Consider the following 22,089-nt stretch of genomic DNA (forward strand, 5'->3'; position numbering starts at 1 on the left):
CCAAGGCCTTTCTCATTTATCATGAGTCTGCCATGTCTTAGATCTTTCAATAGCTCCAGGCTAACAGCATCCTTACATCCAATATCAGAGAAGCCGATGGGTACATCATATACTCACACCAAATGATGCATTTAGAGGATAATTAAGATGTTAATACGAAGTCGCTTGGTATTGGTTTTTAGTTCATTTCATGACACGGGATACCAAGTGTTAACGTCCCTCAGATTAAAACGCTAATCCCTCTGTTACCTGAGGCTAATACCACGGGACATATCTACAAATTCCGTCAGTCACCTACTGGCTTCATGTCTGGGGTATTTGTCTTTGTGTTCTAAGACTGGGCGATAAAGTTCCAGCGCCCATGCTCCTTCCTCAAACGCTGGGAGAGGAAGCGCCTCAGTTGTACGTGGTCGAGGGATGTTCAGATTCGCTGCTAGACAGTCAACGGGCTGTCATGTAAAATAGCCTCCTCGAGGAAAGGCGTGGTTTGGGTACAAAAGACGCCGATAAAAAAGTTTACAAAGTGTGTTCAGCATGAGAATCTCGTGGGAGGACGAGTGATCAATACTCTCTGTACAGTGATCACACACAGTTGATCGCCGTCGGCTCGCCAGTCTGCACTTGTTAGTCCTGCATAGCCTAAGTGAATGAAAGTGTGACCGCTACCTGGACTCTTGGAATATCGGGTTCGGACCAGTTTTCCATCATGGTCAACGACAGTGACGGCTCCACAGAGTCTGTATATTACGACTTTGACCCGTCACAGGCGTTCTACCCTGGTGAAAGGCGGCACGTCCCGCATTGGGAGATATGGATAAAATGCGTGTTTTATACAATTATAATTGGGTTTTCACTGCTTGGCAACATTTTGATTGTCCTGATTGTGTATCGTCACAAACGAATGAGGACTACGACGAACTTCTACATTGTTAACTTGGCAATTGCTGATCTGATGGTGACGGTGTCGTGCACGTGGGTCTCTCTCGTCGACGACGTTACAGAGGGATGGGTGCTCGGGGAGTACTTCTGTAAATTCAACACTTTTGCTCATGGTAAGAAATAATTCTTCTTTCACGAATCAAAGCTGGATCAATGCATTTTGATGTACCCCAATGGCGTATGACTTGTGACCTTACCGTTTGTACTTACTTATATAAGTAGTATTTTCCAAGATACCCACATTCGGAAACATTAACGTTCAATTATTAAGGGTACTTTTATCCTTTTACATGGAACGAATCAAAGCTGTATCAATGTATTTTGCTTTACCCTACTGGTGACCTTACCGTTTGTACTTACTTACAAAAGAAGTACTTTCCAAGATACCCAAATTCGGAAACATTATCGTACAATTATTAAGATTATCTTTATAGTTTTACATGGAACGAATCAAAGCTGTATTTGCTGTTATCCGACTGGTGTGTGACTTTGCCGTTTGAACTTATGTAAGAAGTACTTTCCAAGATACTCAAATTCGGAAACATATACGTTCAATTATTAAGGGTATTTTTATTCTTTTACATGGAAGGAATCAAAGCATGTATCAATGTACTTGCTGTTACCCTACTGGTGTGTGACTTTACCGTTTGTACTTATATAAGAAGTACTTTCCAAGATACACAAATTCTGAAACATTAGTTATTAAGATTTAGTTTAGCCGTAGAGGGACTTTCAACATAACGCACCATATGTTTGTGTATTGCTGCTCATCTGTATCTATATTACTACATCCTACGTAGTTGAACATGGTACTTGCTACAGCGCTCATATTGTAAAATCGGATGGTGGTGGAAAATGGATGACTAACCGTAAGCCATTCATATGGACTGGGCATGTGGATCCTGTCCCAAACGGAAACCCATTTTACATATGCTGTCGTGAGGCAAGTGGCTTTGTTTGTAAACCGCCTTTGTTCATCCAGAGATGGGTACCTGGAAGGATGAGACAGTAGCACGAACATCATAGAATTCGAAAGCACACCGGCCTCTCTCGAAAATGATCTTTTCATCACCCTGAAGGAATGCAAGACTTACGTTTATAATCAAATTCAGTATCAAACTTCCCAAATATGATTAATAGAAGAGGTCGCTCTTTGAGAAGACGCCCTTCTGCGTGAAAAAACGCCACTTACAGAGTACAAGTTCTTTTTTCATGGAACTTAAGCCACTTTAAACTTAACACTGGCTTAAACTTTCTTAGGTTGTTAAGTAACTAGTTTTATTAAAATCAATTTGTCATATATATTTGTATCGTAAAGCAATGCATCCACTTGGTATGATTGAGTTCGGGTTTTCAAATTTACGCGGAAAGCTTACCTGTAAAATATATCTTAGTTTTTAACTGAAAAGAATTTAAACGCTACAAATGTAAAGGCATCCACGTAGAATTCAAGACAGTGACCATTGCCCTTGCTGAAACCATTTTCTTCTGCAGTCCGCTGCCCCAATTTACAAGTAATTAGATCGTTTGTGGCAATTACTCTAAGCGGATTGGTGTGTGCCGTGTAATGGCTAAACGAAACTGCATTTAGACGAGGATTTACCAATACTGACGTGGTCAATGGCTTGCTAGTTGGTGTTGATGAGTTTATGTACCACATGATTCGAAAAGATTGGTTTGTATTCAGGTTTATAGTGAATACAAATATTGACATATCCAATGTGCTGCTGGAATCATATCTGTACATAATTGTACATACCCACCGCAGTATGTTAGTTGTCTGTTTGTTACACATATATCTTACTTTCCACAGAAAATGAATACATAATACACTCGGAAGTTCAAAAGAGTTACTGTAGAAACATAAACAATATATCACTTTTTAAATTGAATGGTTCTCTTGCTGCCTTAGACAAAGAAGATGTCAGGCAGTGGGAAGTTTCCAACACGAATGCAGACATTTGTACATTCCTTTCTTAGGATGTGAATCAAATCAAACTGCAGCGATGCGCTTTTGATGAACGAAAGTCTGGTTCTGCCATAAACGTTTCACACTTGAAGTGACATAGATCCTTCTGAAAATAATACTTTGTCAATATTTCACATTCCGGAAGCTGTCATACGTGGGCTGTCGAGTGGACAGTAAATTAGTGTTCCAAGCAAAGCTCATGACAGCGACTTCAGTGTTGGAGGGTCACTTTGATGGATGGACATCTGGAAACAAACCCTTGAGTGACAATTCTTCAAGCATTGGACTGATATTTTGTTTATTGTGGTCGTATCTTCCGTTGAAAACTGAAGCTTTCTTTCCACTGTTACTTACAGTTTATAACCCGATAATGTTTTGCAGGTATGTTTAGTGAAGCGTAAACCCCACAAGCACGGGAAATAAGCTAATGAGGAATGCTCATGGCAGTGTTGAGAATAATGATGCTTACATATCTGCATCAGTGTATCCTGTATCCCATAATCACAACATACGTTGGCCTCAACTTCAAATACCACACGCATGTGATTTTATTAATTAATATCACATATGATGAATACATATTTCAGAAATTCTGTCAAATTCCTTGTTTTTAAATTTGGATAATGATGGATTCTGATTTCAAAACGCCACCATTACCAATGTCAGAATATTGAGAATAATGATGTCTTTCGGTGCAATTTGAAAATGTCAACTTCACAGATGTGATTTTATTAATTACATCACATATGATGGATACATATTTCAGAAATTCTGTCATTCCTTGTTTTTAAATTTGGATAATGATGGATTCTGATTTCAAAACTATGTCAGAATATTTATGTCTTTGCAATTTGAAAATGTCATCACAGATGTCTTTCAATTACATCATACTTGACTTCTATTTACTACGTGACAGCGTTGGACAATGCTGTCTGGGGTGTAAAAGGAAACATTTGCCTTTTTTACTCAACTTTACTCCAGACTCGATTCTTTACAGACCGCCGCCATACAGCTGCTATATTGCTGAGTACGGCGTCAACAAACAAATAAAGAAACCATATTATAATGAACAAGAATCGATCAAAACAATGCATTATAAATGCATAACCGTAAATGAAAACATTTAGTGTATGTTTACCGAAATCTATTAGCAAAGCCTGCGGCACACTTAACGCACTGATTTATTCATAGACGTTAAATTGTGAGTCAGAACACTACATAAAACACAATTAGATCTCGACTGACGTCTTGATCTAATATCATAGTCTACCATCGGGTAGACATGCTGGCTGTATATTCTGCCATTACATCCACTTCGTGCATAGCTTGCTCGTAATTATATGTGTATTTTTGGATGCATCCCACAAACAACTGCTCAAAAATAACATGAGCTGTTATTTCAAGTGACAAGTTGACTGCATAATCATATAGTTATCCAAGTATATGTTTCCAATAGAAAAAAGCTGTGTCTGTGAATTATTTTTACGAAAGCGTTGTAGTCCTGTGCGAATCAATATTTTAGAATAGGCAAGGCCAGTGTTTGGACCAAGAGCTTAATAGTTACGTTACTTTGAAAAATGCTATTTTCCATTTAAAGTGAACTGTCTACGTATTAACATAGTGAATAGAAATTTGAAATCGGGTTCCAGATACAGAGACAGCATATCCTATGCTGGAAAGAAAAGCGGTATACTGCAGACTTCACCGTGATGTCAGTCCTCCTGTAGTTTTGTTCCCTAAGGCATGATGGGTCAGAGAAAAGTCCAAGCATCACCTGCTTCTCGTAAGAGCCCACTTAAGAGGGTTGATTGAGTCGAATGTTCACACAGAAGGATTTGCTGTGACAATTGTGTATAATAAGCACAGGTCTTTGGCCTTTGGCCTTTGGGGTGTGTGTGTGTGCGTGTGTGTGTGTGTGTGTGTGTGTGTGTGTGTTAGCCTAATGGTTAAAGCGTTGGCTCGTCACACCAAAGACCGGGATCGATTCCTCACATGGGTTCACTGTGTGAAGCCCATTTCTGGTGTCTCCGCCGTGATTTTGTTGGAATATATCTAAAGGCGTGAAACTAACTCACTCACTCACTTTGGCTTTTGGAAAGGGGACAGACGTCGGGAACATACGGTGATCAGGTACTTGAATATTGTTATTAAGACAAGTTTCATCCTGTCACAAATCGCTGCAAGATCCTTTCTGGATCAGCTTCAAACAGCTTCACACCTCCGTGCAAGTATTGGATAGTTATAGATCTTGATTTAGTTGAACGTGTGATGTCGATCCGGGACAGCGTGGGTCCGGGACAGCTCTTGCTGCTAATCACACCTTTATCTGGGACAGACAGGTAGTGTATGCAGTCCATCGTGTACTTGTAGTTTTGCTGAATTCAGCGTTAAAAATCATTCTCTCACTGCAGTCTTTCGAGGGAACCGTATCCTTTTCAAACAACTGCACATGTTTAAAGATACGTGTCTGGGTACAATACCGAAGAAAACCCATGTCTACTTCCATGGTATTCTAAAACTAGAGATTATATACTGGACCAGTTCAGAATGCAGTGAGTTTTTTCTTCAATGAATTAGGGAGAATAAAAGTGAACATCGGAAACACGATATAATGATTCCACGAGGACATCACTTGCTACAAAACTCTCAGGCATGCCAAATCCAGTATTGATACAGGGTGTTGATAGAATATTTATTTGATCATGGTTTGTCGTGCGCTAAGGATAATAGCTGAATGGTTTCTTTTGTTAAAAACCTAATTTCTGCTCTTATTTGTTCAGCTCATCTGCCAAGTAATCAAAGAATTTCAAGAGGACGATCTGTAAGACGTACGGTGATGGAAATGCAGGAATAAGAAACTCGTTATTTCTTCTCAACAGGCGGCACGTGCTGATGTTTCCAATCAAATGCAATTCATCACGACCCATTTGTATAAATTTAAACTACCGCCATATCAAGTGTTTTTTGCTAAACTGTTTTGTCAGATCCAGACTATTTATCTAAGCATTAATCTGAATAAACCCGCTGTGGGCATGACTTGCCACTTTACATCGTGACGTTTGTTCTATCGACTGTCAGTGCATATTCATCCAGGAAAGCCTTATTTCATTTGATCTTCGTTTACACTTAGAGGATATTTGTTCTTGTTACACCCTTTGTGACAACGGTAGCACCAATTGGTAGTCTGTGGCTGGTACGTCTATGGCAATTCCAGAGAACACTGTAAACTCATTTATGTCAGTTTTGGCAAATAATGGGGACGTTTTCTTAGAACTGCGAAAAGGGAACGGCGTAAAAGGTTGCAAAAGCAGGTTTGATACTTGGGAATGCGTGCGTCTGTTCACATTTGAGACCAGTCATTATTAATTGTCAACAGGGTAGCTGAGTGGTTTATCAACAGCAATCCATTCGGGTAGCACCGATTGTTTGTAAATAATATTTACAACCTTGCAGACCCGTAATGATCCGGGTTAGAATTGGTCTTCAGCAACCCATGCTTGTCTTAAGAGGCGACTAACGGGATTGGGTGGTCAGGATCGCCGAATTGGTTGACACATGCCATCGCATCCCAGTTGCGTAGATCCAGTTGCTCATGCAGTTGATCATTGGATTGTCTGGTCCAGATTATTCAGAGCGCCGCCAAATAGGAGGAATATTGCTAAGTACACAGTGTTAAACAACAAACCAACCAACCTTGCAACATTTCGATCTTACGGACACGACCTCAATATCTTCGTACTATATTCATAACACAACGCATGGTGACGCGCTAAACATCAGATCCCATTTAGGATACAGGAGTGTCAAATGTCAGGCCTTCTCGATGTCATGAAAATCACATTGAATCGTCTTCCATAATGCCCCTGTCTGAAATATATTCCACAATGGCTCAGTCAGGGTTGTCTACCAGTTGGGGTTGAGACAGAAATATTTGCAGATATATTCTGTGTAGCAATTCAGCCAACAGCGAAATAACGATCTCTCGCAAATCCAATTACATGGATCAGTCAGAATATAGAATTGTATATTATCGTGCTGGAACTGTACTGCATATATGCTAAATGTTGCAGTAATAGTGTTGCAGTACGAGATGAAAGCTTGGCTGTATATCCTGAATATCGTAGTATTAACCCATCCTTACCAAAGATCGTACAAAGGGTTCGACGTATCTATATGAAAGCAATATGACGACGGCCTAATACTTATCGAGCCCAGATATTCCCGTGATTGATATTTTATGCAACCTTAAATGGAGTCACGATGACATGGTATCAATCAGATGAAGCATCCTGACCATCCGATTCATTTAGTCGCAACTTACGACCAGCATCAGATAATCAGTCTCTATCTGAATCCGCTCGGGGAAATACATCAATAGTTTATACGCTGACGCAAACCAAACATTCACATTACGTACTTTACCGCAAGCCATTTGTTAAACGTCAGTGTATTTAATTTATAGAACTTTCTTTCTGCAAAAAGTGTTTTCGTTTAATGGCTTTCCTATCATGGCGATACGACCATACGTTCGCGACAATGTGCCATCACGGTGACACCTTTCTTGAATTAAGTAAGATTAATGATAAATCTGTTGCTAAACACCATGGTCTGAAAAACGTGATTTGACGAGATGTTTTTAGGTTTCATGACTCATGAACAATGATAAATGTATACAACCAGTCTATGAGTGTCGGGGGAGTTTGTTACACATTTCAACGATAAAATGTTTGTGATCATGGAATATCTGAATAGGTATGAAAGTTTCTCGTGATCAACTGTCTTTTTCTGCAAAAAGGATTGAGTGAGTAAGTTGTTTGGTTTAGCGCTGGTTTAAACAATATTTCATTTTGTCATAGTGGTTAACAGAATAACAAATTGATGCCGGTCTGCCATGTTCACGTCCTTGATGCATCCAACGAGCAGGGAAATGACAAACGCAGAGGCATAATGAAGCGAATCTGAGATTCGAACCGTTCTGGCTTGTACACTTAAGGGACGATACTGCGGACGGAAAATTACATCTGAGGTGACTAGGCTACCTGTCTAAACTTGAAATGGGGGAAACGGTGAATGATATGGACATGGCTGACCAGCAATGTTATTCAATATTTGCCATGCAGAGTTGCGTCCCAGTGCGTGTCAGGATCTGCAAGTCAAAGATTTCAACGGGGAGAGTAGAAACAATGAAGCTATAAACACCTTGACCTGCATATTTACCTCAGTCGCTCGCTCGCTCACTCACTCACTCATACCCACCGACTGACTGACTGACTCACCCATCCACCCACCCACTCAATCACTCACCTACATACCTCACTCACTCACCTCACTCACTTACTCATACCCACTCACTCATTCACTCACCAACCCACTCACTCACTCATACCCACCCACTGACTGACTGGCTGACTGACTGACTCACCTACCTACCTCACTCACCTCACTTACGCGTACTCACTCACTCACTCACCCACCCATTCACTCACTCACTCACTCACTCACTCACTCAATCGAGTAACGGCTAATCTTCCATAGATCCAACCCACTGATACGCCGGCACATATGTGACCCTCCAGTGCTTTCACTGTGTTAACAATTTGAGCGAGTTTATGTACTAATTGTACAATCTACGTGATGATGAAGCATTGTTCGTATCTTCCTGCCACGGCCATGACTATCTATCATGGTTAACACAACGGAGGCGATGAGAGACAAAAGATTACTAGTATATGGCATTGTATTCATGGATAATGTGTGGCAGCTTGCCAGAATGCTGCCATCTCGGTTCATATGCAATTACTCCAATGTGGCAATATAGTTCTCAACATCAATGATGTATGACCCGTTAACATGAACCAAATGATACCATATATATGTCACAGAACTTGTGTCTGTGTGGATCTGCAAGTCATGAGTTTCTCTGGGCTGTGTATATGTAACAGTGAATGTTTTATACCAACGCTGAAACATCCATAGTCACGCAGTTTGTGCGTAGCCATTCTCTTCTCTTTTCGGCGCAACTCTGCTACGTCCAATCTTGTGTTTTTGCCTCAACTCCTAATGTACAAATTATTTTCACAACATCTAAATGTACTTTCTCCTGGTATAGTTCACGCTCTTTCTATACATTTAATTCTCTACTTACATATTTTTATAAGGTTGCTGTAGCTAATTGTGTCCGGCAAACAAGCGCGAATTCTGTTGATCAGATGGCAAGGTTTAATAAAACGACGCTGAAGGCATGATGATGATGATGATGATGATGATGATGATGATGATTTGGAGATTTACCGTGGGCTTTCCGACATAATGTACCTGGGTTAGAATTGATCTTCGGCAACCCATGCTTGTCACAAGAGGCGACTAACGGGATCGGGTGGTTGACACATGTCATCGAATACGAAATTGCATAGATCGATGCTCATGCTGTTGATCACTCGATTGTCTGGTCCAGACTAGATTATTTACAGAGATGGAATATTGCTGAGTGCGGCGTAAAACAAAACTCACTCACTCCGACATAATATGTATTTTGCACACGGGTCTTCTCCGAAGTACGCACACGGCTGTTATATAAGACGGGATGAGGAGGTGACTGTTATGCCATGCGTGATCGACCTGCTACTGTCTGTCTCCTGATGATCGCCACTGAAGTCCCGACCCGGAAACTTGGATTCAGATTGTGTGAGATAGTTTCTGTTTAAGATAGTGTTAATGCTTAAGTATATTGATATATAACAGTTTAACTTTACTCTTAGATTGTATAAATCTATAGACTAACTTGACCGGGTTAAGTGCCCGTGTTTTTCGTTGTATAGTGAGCTAATTTTGTCATGCTTTCATTTATTTACTAAGAGGTTACTTCTGACCAAGTGCCTCTGTGTGTTCTTTAGTCTGACATAGTCTTACTTACATCTTGTACTCACTAAACGAGTGGTATTCTTTTAACATCCAGTGAGTGATATGTAAATTAGGCCCTAATTACCCCGACAGTTGATTGTCACTGGCTTGGCTTTTCCCTATCTGTGTGGTTCTTATTACAGTAAATGGCCGAATCTCGCAAAATTTAAACTACAGTTTACCTCAGAGGATTGTCCACTTGTTAAGAATATTTCAAGATTTATAAGAACTATCAATAACACTATAAAACGATAAACACACTGATATATTCACTGTTACCAAGTGATCATGACAGTTCGTCATTTATGTTATGACTTTATTTGTACTGTTCCTGCACCACCAATAGTGGCTTGTCGGAATAAAATATTGAACTGAATTGAATTGAATTGTAAAGCGGGCTGTTTAGACGTCCCTTGTTATTTGCGTGGCGGCTGTTGTTCTGCTGGAGTGATTAGACTTAATTACCTTAATCGTTTCATCAAGCAGAGGTGTGCCTTGAGGTGTGGCTGTGGGCACTTTTGTTCCTCCTCATTTGTCTAATGTGTTTTCCTAATAAATTGAATTTACCACACCCTTAATTTTACACTCATACACCACAACGTCACAGTGACCACTGAAGAACAAATTGAATCAAAATTCCATACCGTTTTGTATGATTCTCACACACAACCCTGCTTCCCATCGTGGTGATCTGTATCATTAAAAACCCTTCTTTGCTATCAGTATACATTCATCCATGTTTCTATGGGAACCCAATTAACATGGTCCAACAAATATTCAAGAAAGTTAAAATTAATGAATATCAATTTGAAATCATCCGAAAGAATTACGTGCAGTAGTAACACTCCTACTTTGATCTTTACCGAAGCACGTAAATGGTGGTTAACCTCCCTTTTGGTTCAAACTTTGGGTCGATTTAGAACACAAATCCCAACTCACTCACTGTATCTAGTGTCAACTTCAGAGTCGGAAACACTTTCATGTCTTGCGGTCTTTAAGTATCGGGAGTGCAATAACTTAATATTAGCTTGTAATGTAAACATAGCTTGACGCTTATGATTACGTCAATAAATGTTAAGAAAATAACCAAAACATTGGGAAGGATTTTCTTCAAATCATTATGTTGGAATCTCATTGGTTTCGAGTGGAACTTGAAACCCAAATAAGAATGTAATGCGTCAACGGTCTCAGATTTTTTAAAGAGGCATACATCAGTCTGTTTAATCAAATTTGACATTGATGAGGTTGCAGGTTAATGGTTGCGTGTATCAAGAACACATCAAATGAAGCGTGAAGGCTACAGATGTTGGTGTGAATATTTTAAATGAAATACAGGGTGAGTACCGAATGACGTGATTTGCGTAGATCTGTTCCTAGTTGTCATTAGTTAAGTTAGGTACCTGCACTAAAGGGATGGTCATGTAAATATGCCAGGCATCAAAACGTATATGACTTTGCAATTTGTCCGAGGAAAAACCGACACGCTGAAATACCGTTTCTTCCACAGAATTGTTACAATGCAAATGTGTCTGAGGAGATTCGTTTGGCATAGAAATCTAACTGCAAGAGAATAATCAGTCTTAATTATCTTAAGCAAATTCCACTGGAAGTAAAAAACAATGTTGCGATGATATTGGAATGAATTACTGAAATGCAGTGATGACACCAGGTGTTCCAATTTGTATGAGAATGTAAGAGTTTGTTGGTGTCAACTTCCCTGATTTGATCTAGCTATGGTTGTAGTCGCTGATGCAGTTATTTTAAGAAGAATTGTCTGAAATTTCGTCTTGGAAGGTGATTTCCCTTCGTGTTGTTCCTGGGGCGGTGGGGTAGCCTAGTGGTTAAAGCGTTCGCTCGTCCCGCCGATGACTCGGGTTCGACTCCCCACATGGGCACAATGTGTGAAGCCCATTTCTGGTGTCCCCCGCCGTGACGTTGCTGGAATATTGCTAAAAGCGGCGTAAAACTAAACTAACTCACTCACTCATGTTGTTCCTGCGCTTCTACAACCAATTCTACAGCTTTTCGAAATAATAAGTGAATGAGTTTGGTTTTACGTCGCTTTTAGCAATATTCCGCTAATATCACGGCGTGGGACACCAGAAATGGGCTTCACACAGTGTACCCATGTGGGCAATCGAACCCGGGTATTCGGCGAGATGAACGAACGCTTTAACCACTAGGCTACCCCACCGACCCTTAAGTGTAATGACACTTTACTAGAACAATATGATAACTGAAACAGATCTATAAATACGCTACCGCCTCCGTGGTGTAGTGGTTAGAGCGTCCGCCCGGACAGCGGAAGGAAGCGGGTTTGATCCCCGTCTGCGTCATACCAAAAGACGTTAAAATATGGTACTTGTTGTTCCCTGCCTCTAATCTGGGCTAGTACAAGCAGCCACATATACAAACGCATGCACGTCGTCATATGAGCGAAATATTCATAAGTACGACGTTAAACCCCATTTCACCTCACCTCACCGTAAATACGCACGTTGTAATGGACTCAGGATGACATTAAGATAAAATAATTCATTTTTATATACAAAAGTCACCTCTCAGCTTTCAGTAATATGTTCTTGAATTTTCTGATTGTTTGTAGATGTCATAGAAAGTCATTTGGCATTTCCATGGAGGCATTTTGCAGCCTCGGGCCAATATATGCATGTAAGCATCCATTTCCATACAAATATTCCCCGAGTCCCGTTACAGTATCTTAGTCTACCTATTAACATTTAAATAGGATGTGTAGAAGTGACAGTCGAAAAGCGTAGGGACTAGAGGATGAAACACAAGACGTTTACACGTGAGAATTGCTTAAGACAGCTGTCATTCAGCAGGAGATAATTAGCTCTCATAAAATTTCTTTATTACTTCCATGACAAGGTGCCAATGTTTCGCTCCAAGAATGCAGATTACCATAAACACTGGATGTTGGCATCGTGGTGGAGAATAAACAGTGAACCAAAGGCAGCGCTTAGAAAACTGGCAGTTCTCTGCGAAACGAAATTATAAGTTGATATATTTATTAGTTTAATTTTTTGTTCGCTTTGACGTGTTTGCTGGCAAAGTCGTATTTGGAAATGTTGTAAGTTACAGTATTTTCGTGTCAGAGTTACCTCTGCTTTGGGCAATACGTTATATGAAAACAAATAGCAATATATTGAAATATGCTAGTTATTTATCGGCTCTACCTCTTCGTCTTTCCTACAAAGGTTGAAACATCGTATGACACCTACAATTTTGCTTCTTACATTCTATGGGATATGTTTTGGCTGATACTTGGGTTTGCTTCTTCATCGCCCTGGCGTTTTCTGTTAAGAAAACCTGAATGAATACATTTGATTAATCAATTTGATTCAATGTTTTGACCTTCTAAATGAGTAGATATTAGAATGATATTTGTTGTGAATATTTTAAGATGTACGTGTTGCACGTGAAGCTAGAGCGTGTTGATTATTTCGTCAGTCTTTAAACAATGGCCCACGGTTCCTGAGTAACAAAACACTTATGTATTGTATTTTATTTTATCTAAGCCGCTTTATTTATTGGAAGATGATCCAGCTGATTTCCCCATCGTCCTGGAAAGTTTCTCTCAACTATGTGTTAGCCCATCTTCATCTTCACGTGTCTTGATGTTTATATGCGTGCAGCTGTGGTCTGAAAAAACCCCATATTATTGAGGCTGGTAGCATTACAAAAATGAAAGTAATCATTTCCTTGCTGATTTAGTGGGCAAAGATTTGTAAGATGAAATAATTATATCATATGGTGTTCTCATTTACAGTTACACCTCATTATACCGGATGACTTTGTTCACTTCTTCTCAAGACAACTTCCGTCCCTTTATCGTTACAGTTTCGCAGTTACCCGTGAACATCCGGATCAGAGTAGGTCTTCAGCAAGCAATGCGTGTCCTAAGACGCGTCTAACGGGATCGTGTAGTCAGGCGTGCATGTTTTGTTTCTTGCATGTCATCGAATCCCTGTTGGGTAGATGGATGCTCACAATGTCGCCTTACCATTCCAGTAGTCAATACATATCACAGTTGGCACTTGGGATATAGGCTTCAATTCAAAGGAAATTTAAATTTGCCATCTGTTTTAAATGTAGTATTCTTGTCATTTTAATTTTGGCTCAATTTGACTTCAATCGCCAGCGGCTGAAGGGATGATATAAATCCAGCTAGGGTCCATGCAGGTAGCAAAAGTAATGTAAGTCCCCATGGTCCCTAATTTGGTGATCTACCTTCAGTTGTTGGCGATCTATAGCCAGTTTTTATATTGTATTGTCCAAATACAATGTAGTGCTATTAGTTTTAACTTTCCACACTAGTTTTAGTTGTAATTGTGATATTCTAGTTGTTTTACTGTCCTTCGTAGACAGGTTTTTATCATATACATCAATTCCATTTCAATGTCAAATATGTTCTCGTCATGATATGGCTGAGATATTGCCGATGTGACGTTAAATATTAACTCACTTACTCACTATAGGCTTCAAACAGTTGGCCTCTTGACTGACGAACGCCTTAACCGCTGCAAGTAGGCTACCACACCGTCAGAAACAGAAAGAAAAGTATGAATACGAATTTGAAACTCAACACGTACATCAAACCTTTGATGTGAAATTCGAAACCGCGTCAGACGTCTTACAAGCGATTCCACTCCCTGCCATTATGAATTCGAAATCAGCAAAACCATCTGATCACAAATCTGTGAAAGTAATATTCAATGTTGATTTCATTTACGATGATTATAAACATTAAGGTTACTGGCAATGTCATGAAATAATCTGTATTTGTTTATCATGGATAACTTCTATTGATAGGGATTTACTATCAGAGTGCAATCACAGTACAACCATTCGAAGTCGTTCCCACGTAGCACCAGGTCAGGTAATTGGAAACCCGCTGAGCCATTTCAGCACACAAAATTAATATCAGCAAATGTAATATACTACTGTCGACAATATCCGCGTATGTAATTCAAGAATCGGATATAGGCTCACGTACAAAAGAAAGTACACTCCTGGTACTCTGGGAATATTTCATCCCGAAAACTTAAATATTTTGAAAAGTGTTTTTATCGTGACTTACAAGTCACAAACATTGTGTAAGCGTAGCCACACAACCACAGACGCCATTGAGAGTGTTGTGGGATATCAGCAATAGCTTCGGCAAAGTTTGACGTACACTCCATCATGTTCCTTTGACCAAGACCTCAAACAGCGTTATGCAGAAGTTGTTTAATTAAGGTTACAGCATGGGAGGCCTTAGAAAAGCTTTCAAAAAGCTTTATGATAGATATGTGAAGGACATTTCCACATTTCACGCATCAGTGGAAAACAATTATGTCAGATGCAGTTTCCAATTTTGACTGGCGCCATGTTCCCGCAGGTTTTCAGGTGTACGATTGACTAGCGTTTGCATGTGTCTATCACGTGTGCCAGCGGTGATGTAGGCTACACTTAACATTTTGCAAACCACTTGTGTCATCACTATTTGATAGTGATTCATAAACACATGCTCATGGTACTGTCGGGATCGTACAATCGACTCTGCTTTGAGATGTCTTAGAGACGTGGAAACGGTTTTGCCGCTTTTATTTACAGGAGGCCATGGAGTTACCGGTCACTGTCCCCATAATGATCTCCATTGTAGGTTAACATGGGTTTTTGCGAACACCGGATATCATCATCATTTGCCAGAGATTCATAAACAAAATCAGCTTTATGCTATAGTTGGAATCGTAGAATTTACTATGCTTTTAGCAGACATTTCCCATGGTTATGGGGAGTCTTTGGGGGCTTTTTCTGTAATAATAGGATGGAGGCTAATTGTTTCTCAGATCTCTACAGGCGTGTACAAATGCAGTTTTACGCTTATTATTTTAAAAAGTTTTGAGTATCAGATCACCCTAAACCTTCCACCTTCCTCCCCAAGAGACGTGTAATATCTGTAATTAGAAATATGTCACACGAGAAGATTGTATCAAAAATAATGTTGCAATTAAACAGCAGCCATGATTTTCAAAGAGATATGTGCAGTTTATGTCGAGTCAGCTCACGCGATATTACCTCCTCGCCGACAGGTAATAATTTCTACCACCCAACCGATATTACGCTAGACCGTTTCGCGTTATGATGTTGAAGATACAGACATTGAATCTCTAAGCAGAACCCGAGGAACCCCAATATCGACAATTCCTGCAATATCGTCTTGAGGGCATTCATGCATGCGCGATTTGCCAGTTGGTGCCTACTTTCCATTGCGTCTGTGCCGTGCTGTATTTCATATAAAGGCCCTGTGTCGCATATTTCATGAAGACGGCGCGAGGCATCACTCAGACACTTCTTCAATTACCCCTTTCTTGTGAAGCTGCCATTACCTGTTATATATTGATGAACGGGATTAACTTCAGTGCTGTTTTTACTTCTCTTGGGAGACAATGATCTTTGAAAAAGTGGTTCACAGTGGAAGATTTTGTGAAAGCGTTAGACCAGGAAATGTGATTAAATTTCACTAACCCACAGTCTTAAAGAACACGATAAAACTAATACTAGCGTTACTGGGATGGTTACATCAAATGATCTGAAAATAATATAAAACTTCAATATTCCGATTTTAACACAAAGACACTGAAAGGCTTTAAAGTTGATTGCTGGAGCTATGGAGTAAAGAAGTTGTCATGGTTTGTGATTGAGATGGACATTGCAGTTTCTTGGTTTCATTGTCTAAAAGGCCATATGATGTGAAATTATAATTGAAAGTTCTTGAAAAAAATGTCTTTTTTGAACAATTGATAAAATTGGTATTTTCTTTCTTCATATACTAATTAAAATTAATACGTTTCCTTTGTTGTAATTTGTTTGGATTACCTTCGCCATCCGTCATGTAAAAATGCATCTTGTTCATCAAACACTTCAATTTGTAGGACAGTCAACCTAACTATTTACAAGTGCGCAGTTTGCTAAACACTTTTCATGGCCTAAATTCAATGCAAGGTAACATTAGGCAATATAACCCTGATGTAACCTGAGACAGGGTTGCATAATCACTTTTCCGTTAAAATATATTCATATAAGACGTGATCTTTCTAAAGAGATAACTACATGACCATTTGACGCTACAACTAGTACCCTCGAAGTCATAATAATCGACCTAGCATCTTTAAAAGATGACAGGATTTGACTGGAAACAGAAGATCCGAGGCGTGTGTAGAATACAAGAAGATTGTGGTTGAAGCCTGCGTGAAAGGGATAAACCATTATGATGAGATTTAGTAGCCTTTAGCTATCTTTTCTGCACACGAAGACGTGACCATTTACCTGGAGGTCTGTAGCCAGGTTAACTGGTGCTGGCTGAGTAAAGTCAACAGAGAGGTAATTATAAAAGAAATTTGTTATCTTAAGTCGCCAAAGGTAACGGTGACTTGTTTACTCAGGATAGAGAATACACACTAAAATAATATGGAATCACTCCTAATATACACGTACGACTTTTACTCGTTAAAAATCATCTCATAACATAATTAACCATTAAAACAATTGTTTTCTAAACCATATAGCCCATGCTTAATGTAAAACTAGACATGAAATAAAATCACCAACTGTATGAGGATTGTAGCTGTTATCTTTTACTACATTTCAAGTCAACGTGGTCCAGTTCCTGTACAAATCAACAACAAAACGTTCTTCAGTATTGGATGACAGTTTGTATGAGGAGGAACATAAATGGATTGTATTGGTTTTGGCTGCAAGTTAGGAGTCACCGTATAAAAATGCAGGCTGTTTAGTCTCCATGTCTCAGGTTATTCCCCTGTGGATGGGTTTCATTACAGAGAGAGTTAGCCTGGTTTACAATACCAACAACAGCTAGGCACCAAAGAGCACGGGGTCACAAGTTGTTGTTCCACGTATAACTTTTAGCGCTGTATTTGTCTAGAGTGCAATCATGTAACTAACACTCATGTATTTCAAAACTGCTTGCTTCTGTATATTGGATGGAACTGAAGAAACATCTTCAAATCTCAAATTCCCACGTCTAGTCCCAATTTAAACCTCATTTCATAGCACTGAATACTTCTTCAGTAGCTAATTGGCAGTACAACAGCTTTTTACGTTATACAATGATTTCTGTAGGATTTCTTCAGCAACGTGAAGCCACACATCAGGCAAATTGACTCACGGGTAATGGGACAATATCAAGTTTTTAATGGCCATATGCCTTACAGTTTGTAAAAGACTAGTAGAAAAATATATCGTTCGTAGTGATGTATGCTCGAAATATACCTTTGATGTAAATATATACAAATTTTAGAACCAGTTTTTTACTCGCATGTTCCTTTATTTAGAGGGGGCGGTGGGGTAGCCTAAGGGTTAAAGCGTTCGCTCGTCACGCTGAAGACCCGGGTTCGAATCCCCACATGGTTACAATGTGTGAAGCCCATTTCTGGTGTCCCCCGCCGTGATTTTGCTGGAATATTGCTAAAAGCGGCGTAAAACCAAACTCAGTCAGTCAGTCCTTTGTTTAGAAATGTTTTCTAATCAAGTCTAAAACCAATACGCATTCTGCAAACATCATGTTGTAAAACGAGTATCACCGCATTGAAATGTATACCATCCTGATCAATCATGATTGTGTGAATGTTTGGTAAATATTCCATATCTTCGTATGAGAGATGTCGCACGATGCTGTCTCATTAAATACGATATTGCGTCAGAAGGAACGTCAAGGGAGAACTGATCTCAGAAGAGAAATGGGAACGTCTTCATCATTGGTCATGATTTGGGCACATATATCCGAAGAATAGAGATGGCGGCTTAAGAGGCTTGGTGTGAAACCCGTAGGCGAACATGTCTGTCATTAAACCTGTCTCATTACTGTTACTGTGTCAGTCTCGCATTACTTAACAGTAGCCATTCTATTTCCAGTTTGTCTAAGGTTAAGCTGCCTCTTGAGTAAAGGGATATTCCAGGCACATCAGGAGAATCAATTGTTGTCCTCTCGAGACGGATATTGGGTTGGTGTTGTGGGCCCCCTACCCTCTTGTTATCAAACCTGTGATAAGACCTCATTGAAGTGTGCTAACTGCTTCATTAACCGTGATATCGCCTCATTGCAACATGTAATTGCTTCTTTGTAAACTCTCAAATCCCATGTTCAAATGACAACGGCAGATGCTTGGATGATGGGGCCCAGGTCGTGTTAGAAATAACCGTAGGTTTAAAGACATCTTTAAGAAACAAAATAGATTACAAGGCACACCGTGTCAGAGAAGGACATTTTAGTGGACAAACGTCTCGCAACCCCCTTGTTAATATCTGACTCTGCGACATTACACCATCAAACTCAACAAGGTTATTGAAAATTTCACACCTCCAGTACGTCCTTAAATGCCAATTTGTAAAGTTCATTGAATAAAGATAGTGAATTATATTGACAGGCGCTGGTGGCTGTTATTGACCCAAAACATATTTGAGCAATGTTCCTCAGTCAAGTGTCATCTCCTTCGCCAAGGTAGTACTTTGCACCAGAATTGATTAATCCGAATTTGCCAGATTGAGACATTTCTTAGAGGTTTCAATTCCGTTTTCTGCTCCCTAATCTATATGTTAGTTTCTCGACGGCAAACACATGTGTTTTCCCTTCTCCTGATCAATAGAGTAAGCACGGTGCGACTACGGTGGACAGTGTCGCAGGTGGACCGTCTCTGTCCGTTAACAAAGCTAATGTAACAACATCATTACCGGAGGCATCAGAAATAACATGGACGTGGAAAGAAAACTAATTAAATAACGTTTCAGTTCACACCATGGAAAAGTAGGTTTTATGTCCCACGAAGTCTGAGTTATCTATCACAAGATCTGCCAGACAAAACTCTGGAGAGGCATGAAGACCCTTAGTTTGGAGATGGAAGTATTCTTGAAGTTTGGGGATCCATAAATGAGTTTGTGTCCATTATGATACATGCAATGACTTTTCTGTCGTGAGGAATAGGATTTCATTTCCTTTGCGACGAGACGACAGACACATCAGCAACTCCTGTACTTTACACATAGGACAGTGTTCCCTGTCGTCAGCAGTTGCAGAGTGATTATGAATGAGAAAGCTAACCCCGCCTAAAGAGAATAGTCCAGTCAAGTTAGCAAGGCACCCACCACAAATGCAAGAGAAACGATTTGAACTGCTCTATAGTCAGAGATCAACTCATAAGTCGAGCCCCTACAAATCACATATGTAAGATTCCTTTCTCCCCTATTCAATATGTCAACCGTCATGGTGCTTATCAAACGAAAGTTCTCGTTATAAACTTTTCAGAAGCAACATTTTTGCATTGACAAATATATCAACCTCGAAAAGGCAAACATATCATGAACACTGAGGTTGTAGACATAGGTGTTTTCGTTGTGGTGTTTTGAACCTACTTAGTGATATTTTTCAAGAAAGAGACATTTTATTAAAATATACTGTACCATTACCTTTAAAGAATAAAGTGAATGCAATGTCCATTGTCTCGTGTAATCCAATCATGCCTCATTATCATACATAATAATAGTTCGCAGCAGTTAATACAGTAAATTAGATGTTCTGCATTCATACTGCCTCTACAGTTAGTTGGTTTAGGTTTTCTATCCTGCACTTAAAGTGTGATAAATCACACTGTGGGGTTATCTGTGTAAGAAAAACTGTAATGTTGTTCGCCACTGAAATAAGGAATCCGAGCCTTCCATCAAGAATTGCATGCATAACAAAAAGTGAAGATCTCAATTTATTTTTTATAGCTGCATCGCTACACGCAATCTGATTTATAGTTTCAAACAGGACAATTTTAACTGTAATGATCAAATCAAGAATAGAATTCATTCAATGAAATAAATAATTAAGAAAACACATTGGATTGCCATTAATAATAGTGGTTGCCTTACAAGTAGGACAGGAAGTGACTTTGCAGAAGCATACTAACCAGATCAAGGTCGTAATGTCAGACATTCAAGATAATCAACAATATCTCCCCACATTTGAGAGACTGAAAACGAAACTTATCGCTAAAGATACACGTCTGAGGTATGGGTGTCCTGGCAAAGCACATGTGTGGGCAATAGACATCGTCTTTTCTTTCAGCTAGGATCTGAAAAAGATCTTCATCTTTGATTTACCGCACGGCGTTCATCTCAGTGAGCTTGGATTTTGTTGTTCTTACATGAAAGTAACGAAGTCTGAGAACAGTACGATATTTAATCAAGTAACAGACGTCCCAGACATTTCTTCAAAGACGTTGGTACAGTACCCAGCTGTGTGAACATTAGATGGATTTAACATCCTTCATGGTGTGGGTATTATTGTAACTGTTTCAAGAACAAGCTGAATATTCCGACCATACAACGGAATATGTTAACAGCCCATGATAGCGCTGTCATACGTAGGATCAAGGTCCAGTTTACAAACATCCTCAGCGATTCGACAAAAGGAACAACTATCATCAAAATTTCTGTAGAGGATCTAAATTAAGGAATTGACATACTGGCTTTTCAGACCAATAAATTGTGCTTGGTCAGGCATGATGCTAGCATCCCGGTAGAGGATCAGTGGCAATTTACCAATGACTAAAATGAATCCTACTGACCGATTGTGAATATACACAGTTAGCCACCAATCACATTTGTCCAACCGCTTAAGTAGAAAGCCACAGGGATATTTACAGCTGAACCTGGATCAAATGGTTTGAAGAACATTGTTCTCAGACTTGAGGCTTGCACATTCAGATGACCGCTTGGGGATACATTGGCCACGTCTTGTCTGAATCAAATCTATTTGAGTTTGAGGTGATATACAGCCATTAATGCGAGAGTCGTAACCTTGCTGGAATACCACCAATGAGAGCTATTCGAACACACGTTCTATTAAGAACTTTTGGTGTTACTCATTTGATGATTTTACATGTTTTAGGAAGTACTGTTCCTGACACAGATGATTACAATATTAAAAGGTCAATATATAGTTCTTTATGATGAACTAATAAGCGAGTTTTCGTCTGTTAGAGACATCTCTTCATCTTCTCTGCAGAGAATTCAACAAAGGGTATGTGTGTAAAAGAAGACACCAGTCCATTACAATTACAAAGTTGGTTTTCTCCACATATTCATCAGTGATGAACAACCAGGAAATTGGTATTTTAAGTCAGTGTCCAACCTGTTGCCATCCTGTGCGGCAGCTCGTCATGACCCTTGCGTCAAGTCGGTCTGCCATTCGTCCATTCGTCTAGGTGATGACATCA

The 22,089-nt window shown here is 39.6% G+C and overlaps 1 protein-coding gene across 1 annotated transcript in view; it reads left to right on the top strand.

Moving 5' to 3' along the window:
* The first annotated feature begins 209 nt into the window (after nt 1-209).
* LOC124257960 (substance-P receptor-like) overlaps nt 210-22,089 on the top strand; it is a 56,323-nt gene continuing 34,443 nt past the window's right edge. Inside the window, exon 1 of the mRNA XM_046692033.1 lies at nt 210-1,052. Within this exon, the coding sequence (XP_046547989.1) occupies nt 707-1,052 (346 nt within the window). The 5' untranslated portion in view covers nt 210-706. The remainder of the gene's footprint in view (nt 1,053-22,089) is intronic.

The sequence above is a fragment of the Haliotis rubra genome, unplaced genomic scaffold, assembly GCF_003918875.1.
Source record: "Haliotis rubra isolate DU_JTF1 unplaced genomic scaffold, ASM391887v1 Scf679, whole genome shotgun sequence".
In the NCBI taxonomy this organism is placed as follows: domain Eukaryota; kingdom Metazoa; phylum Mollusca; class Gastropoda; order Lepetellida; family Haliotidae; genus Haliotis; species Haliotis rubra.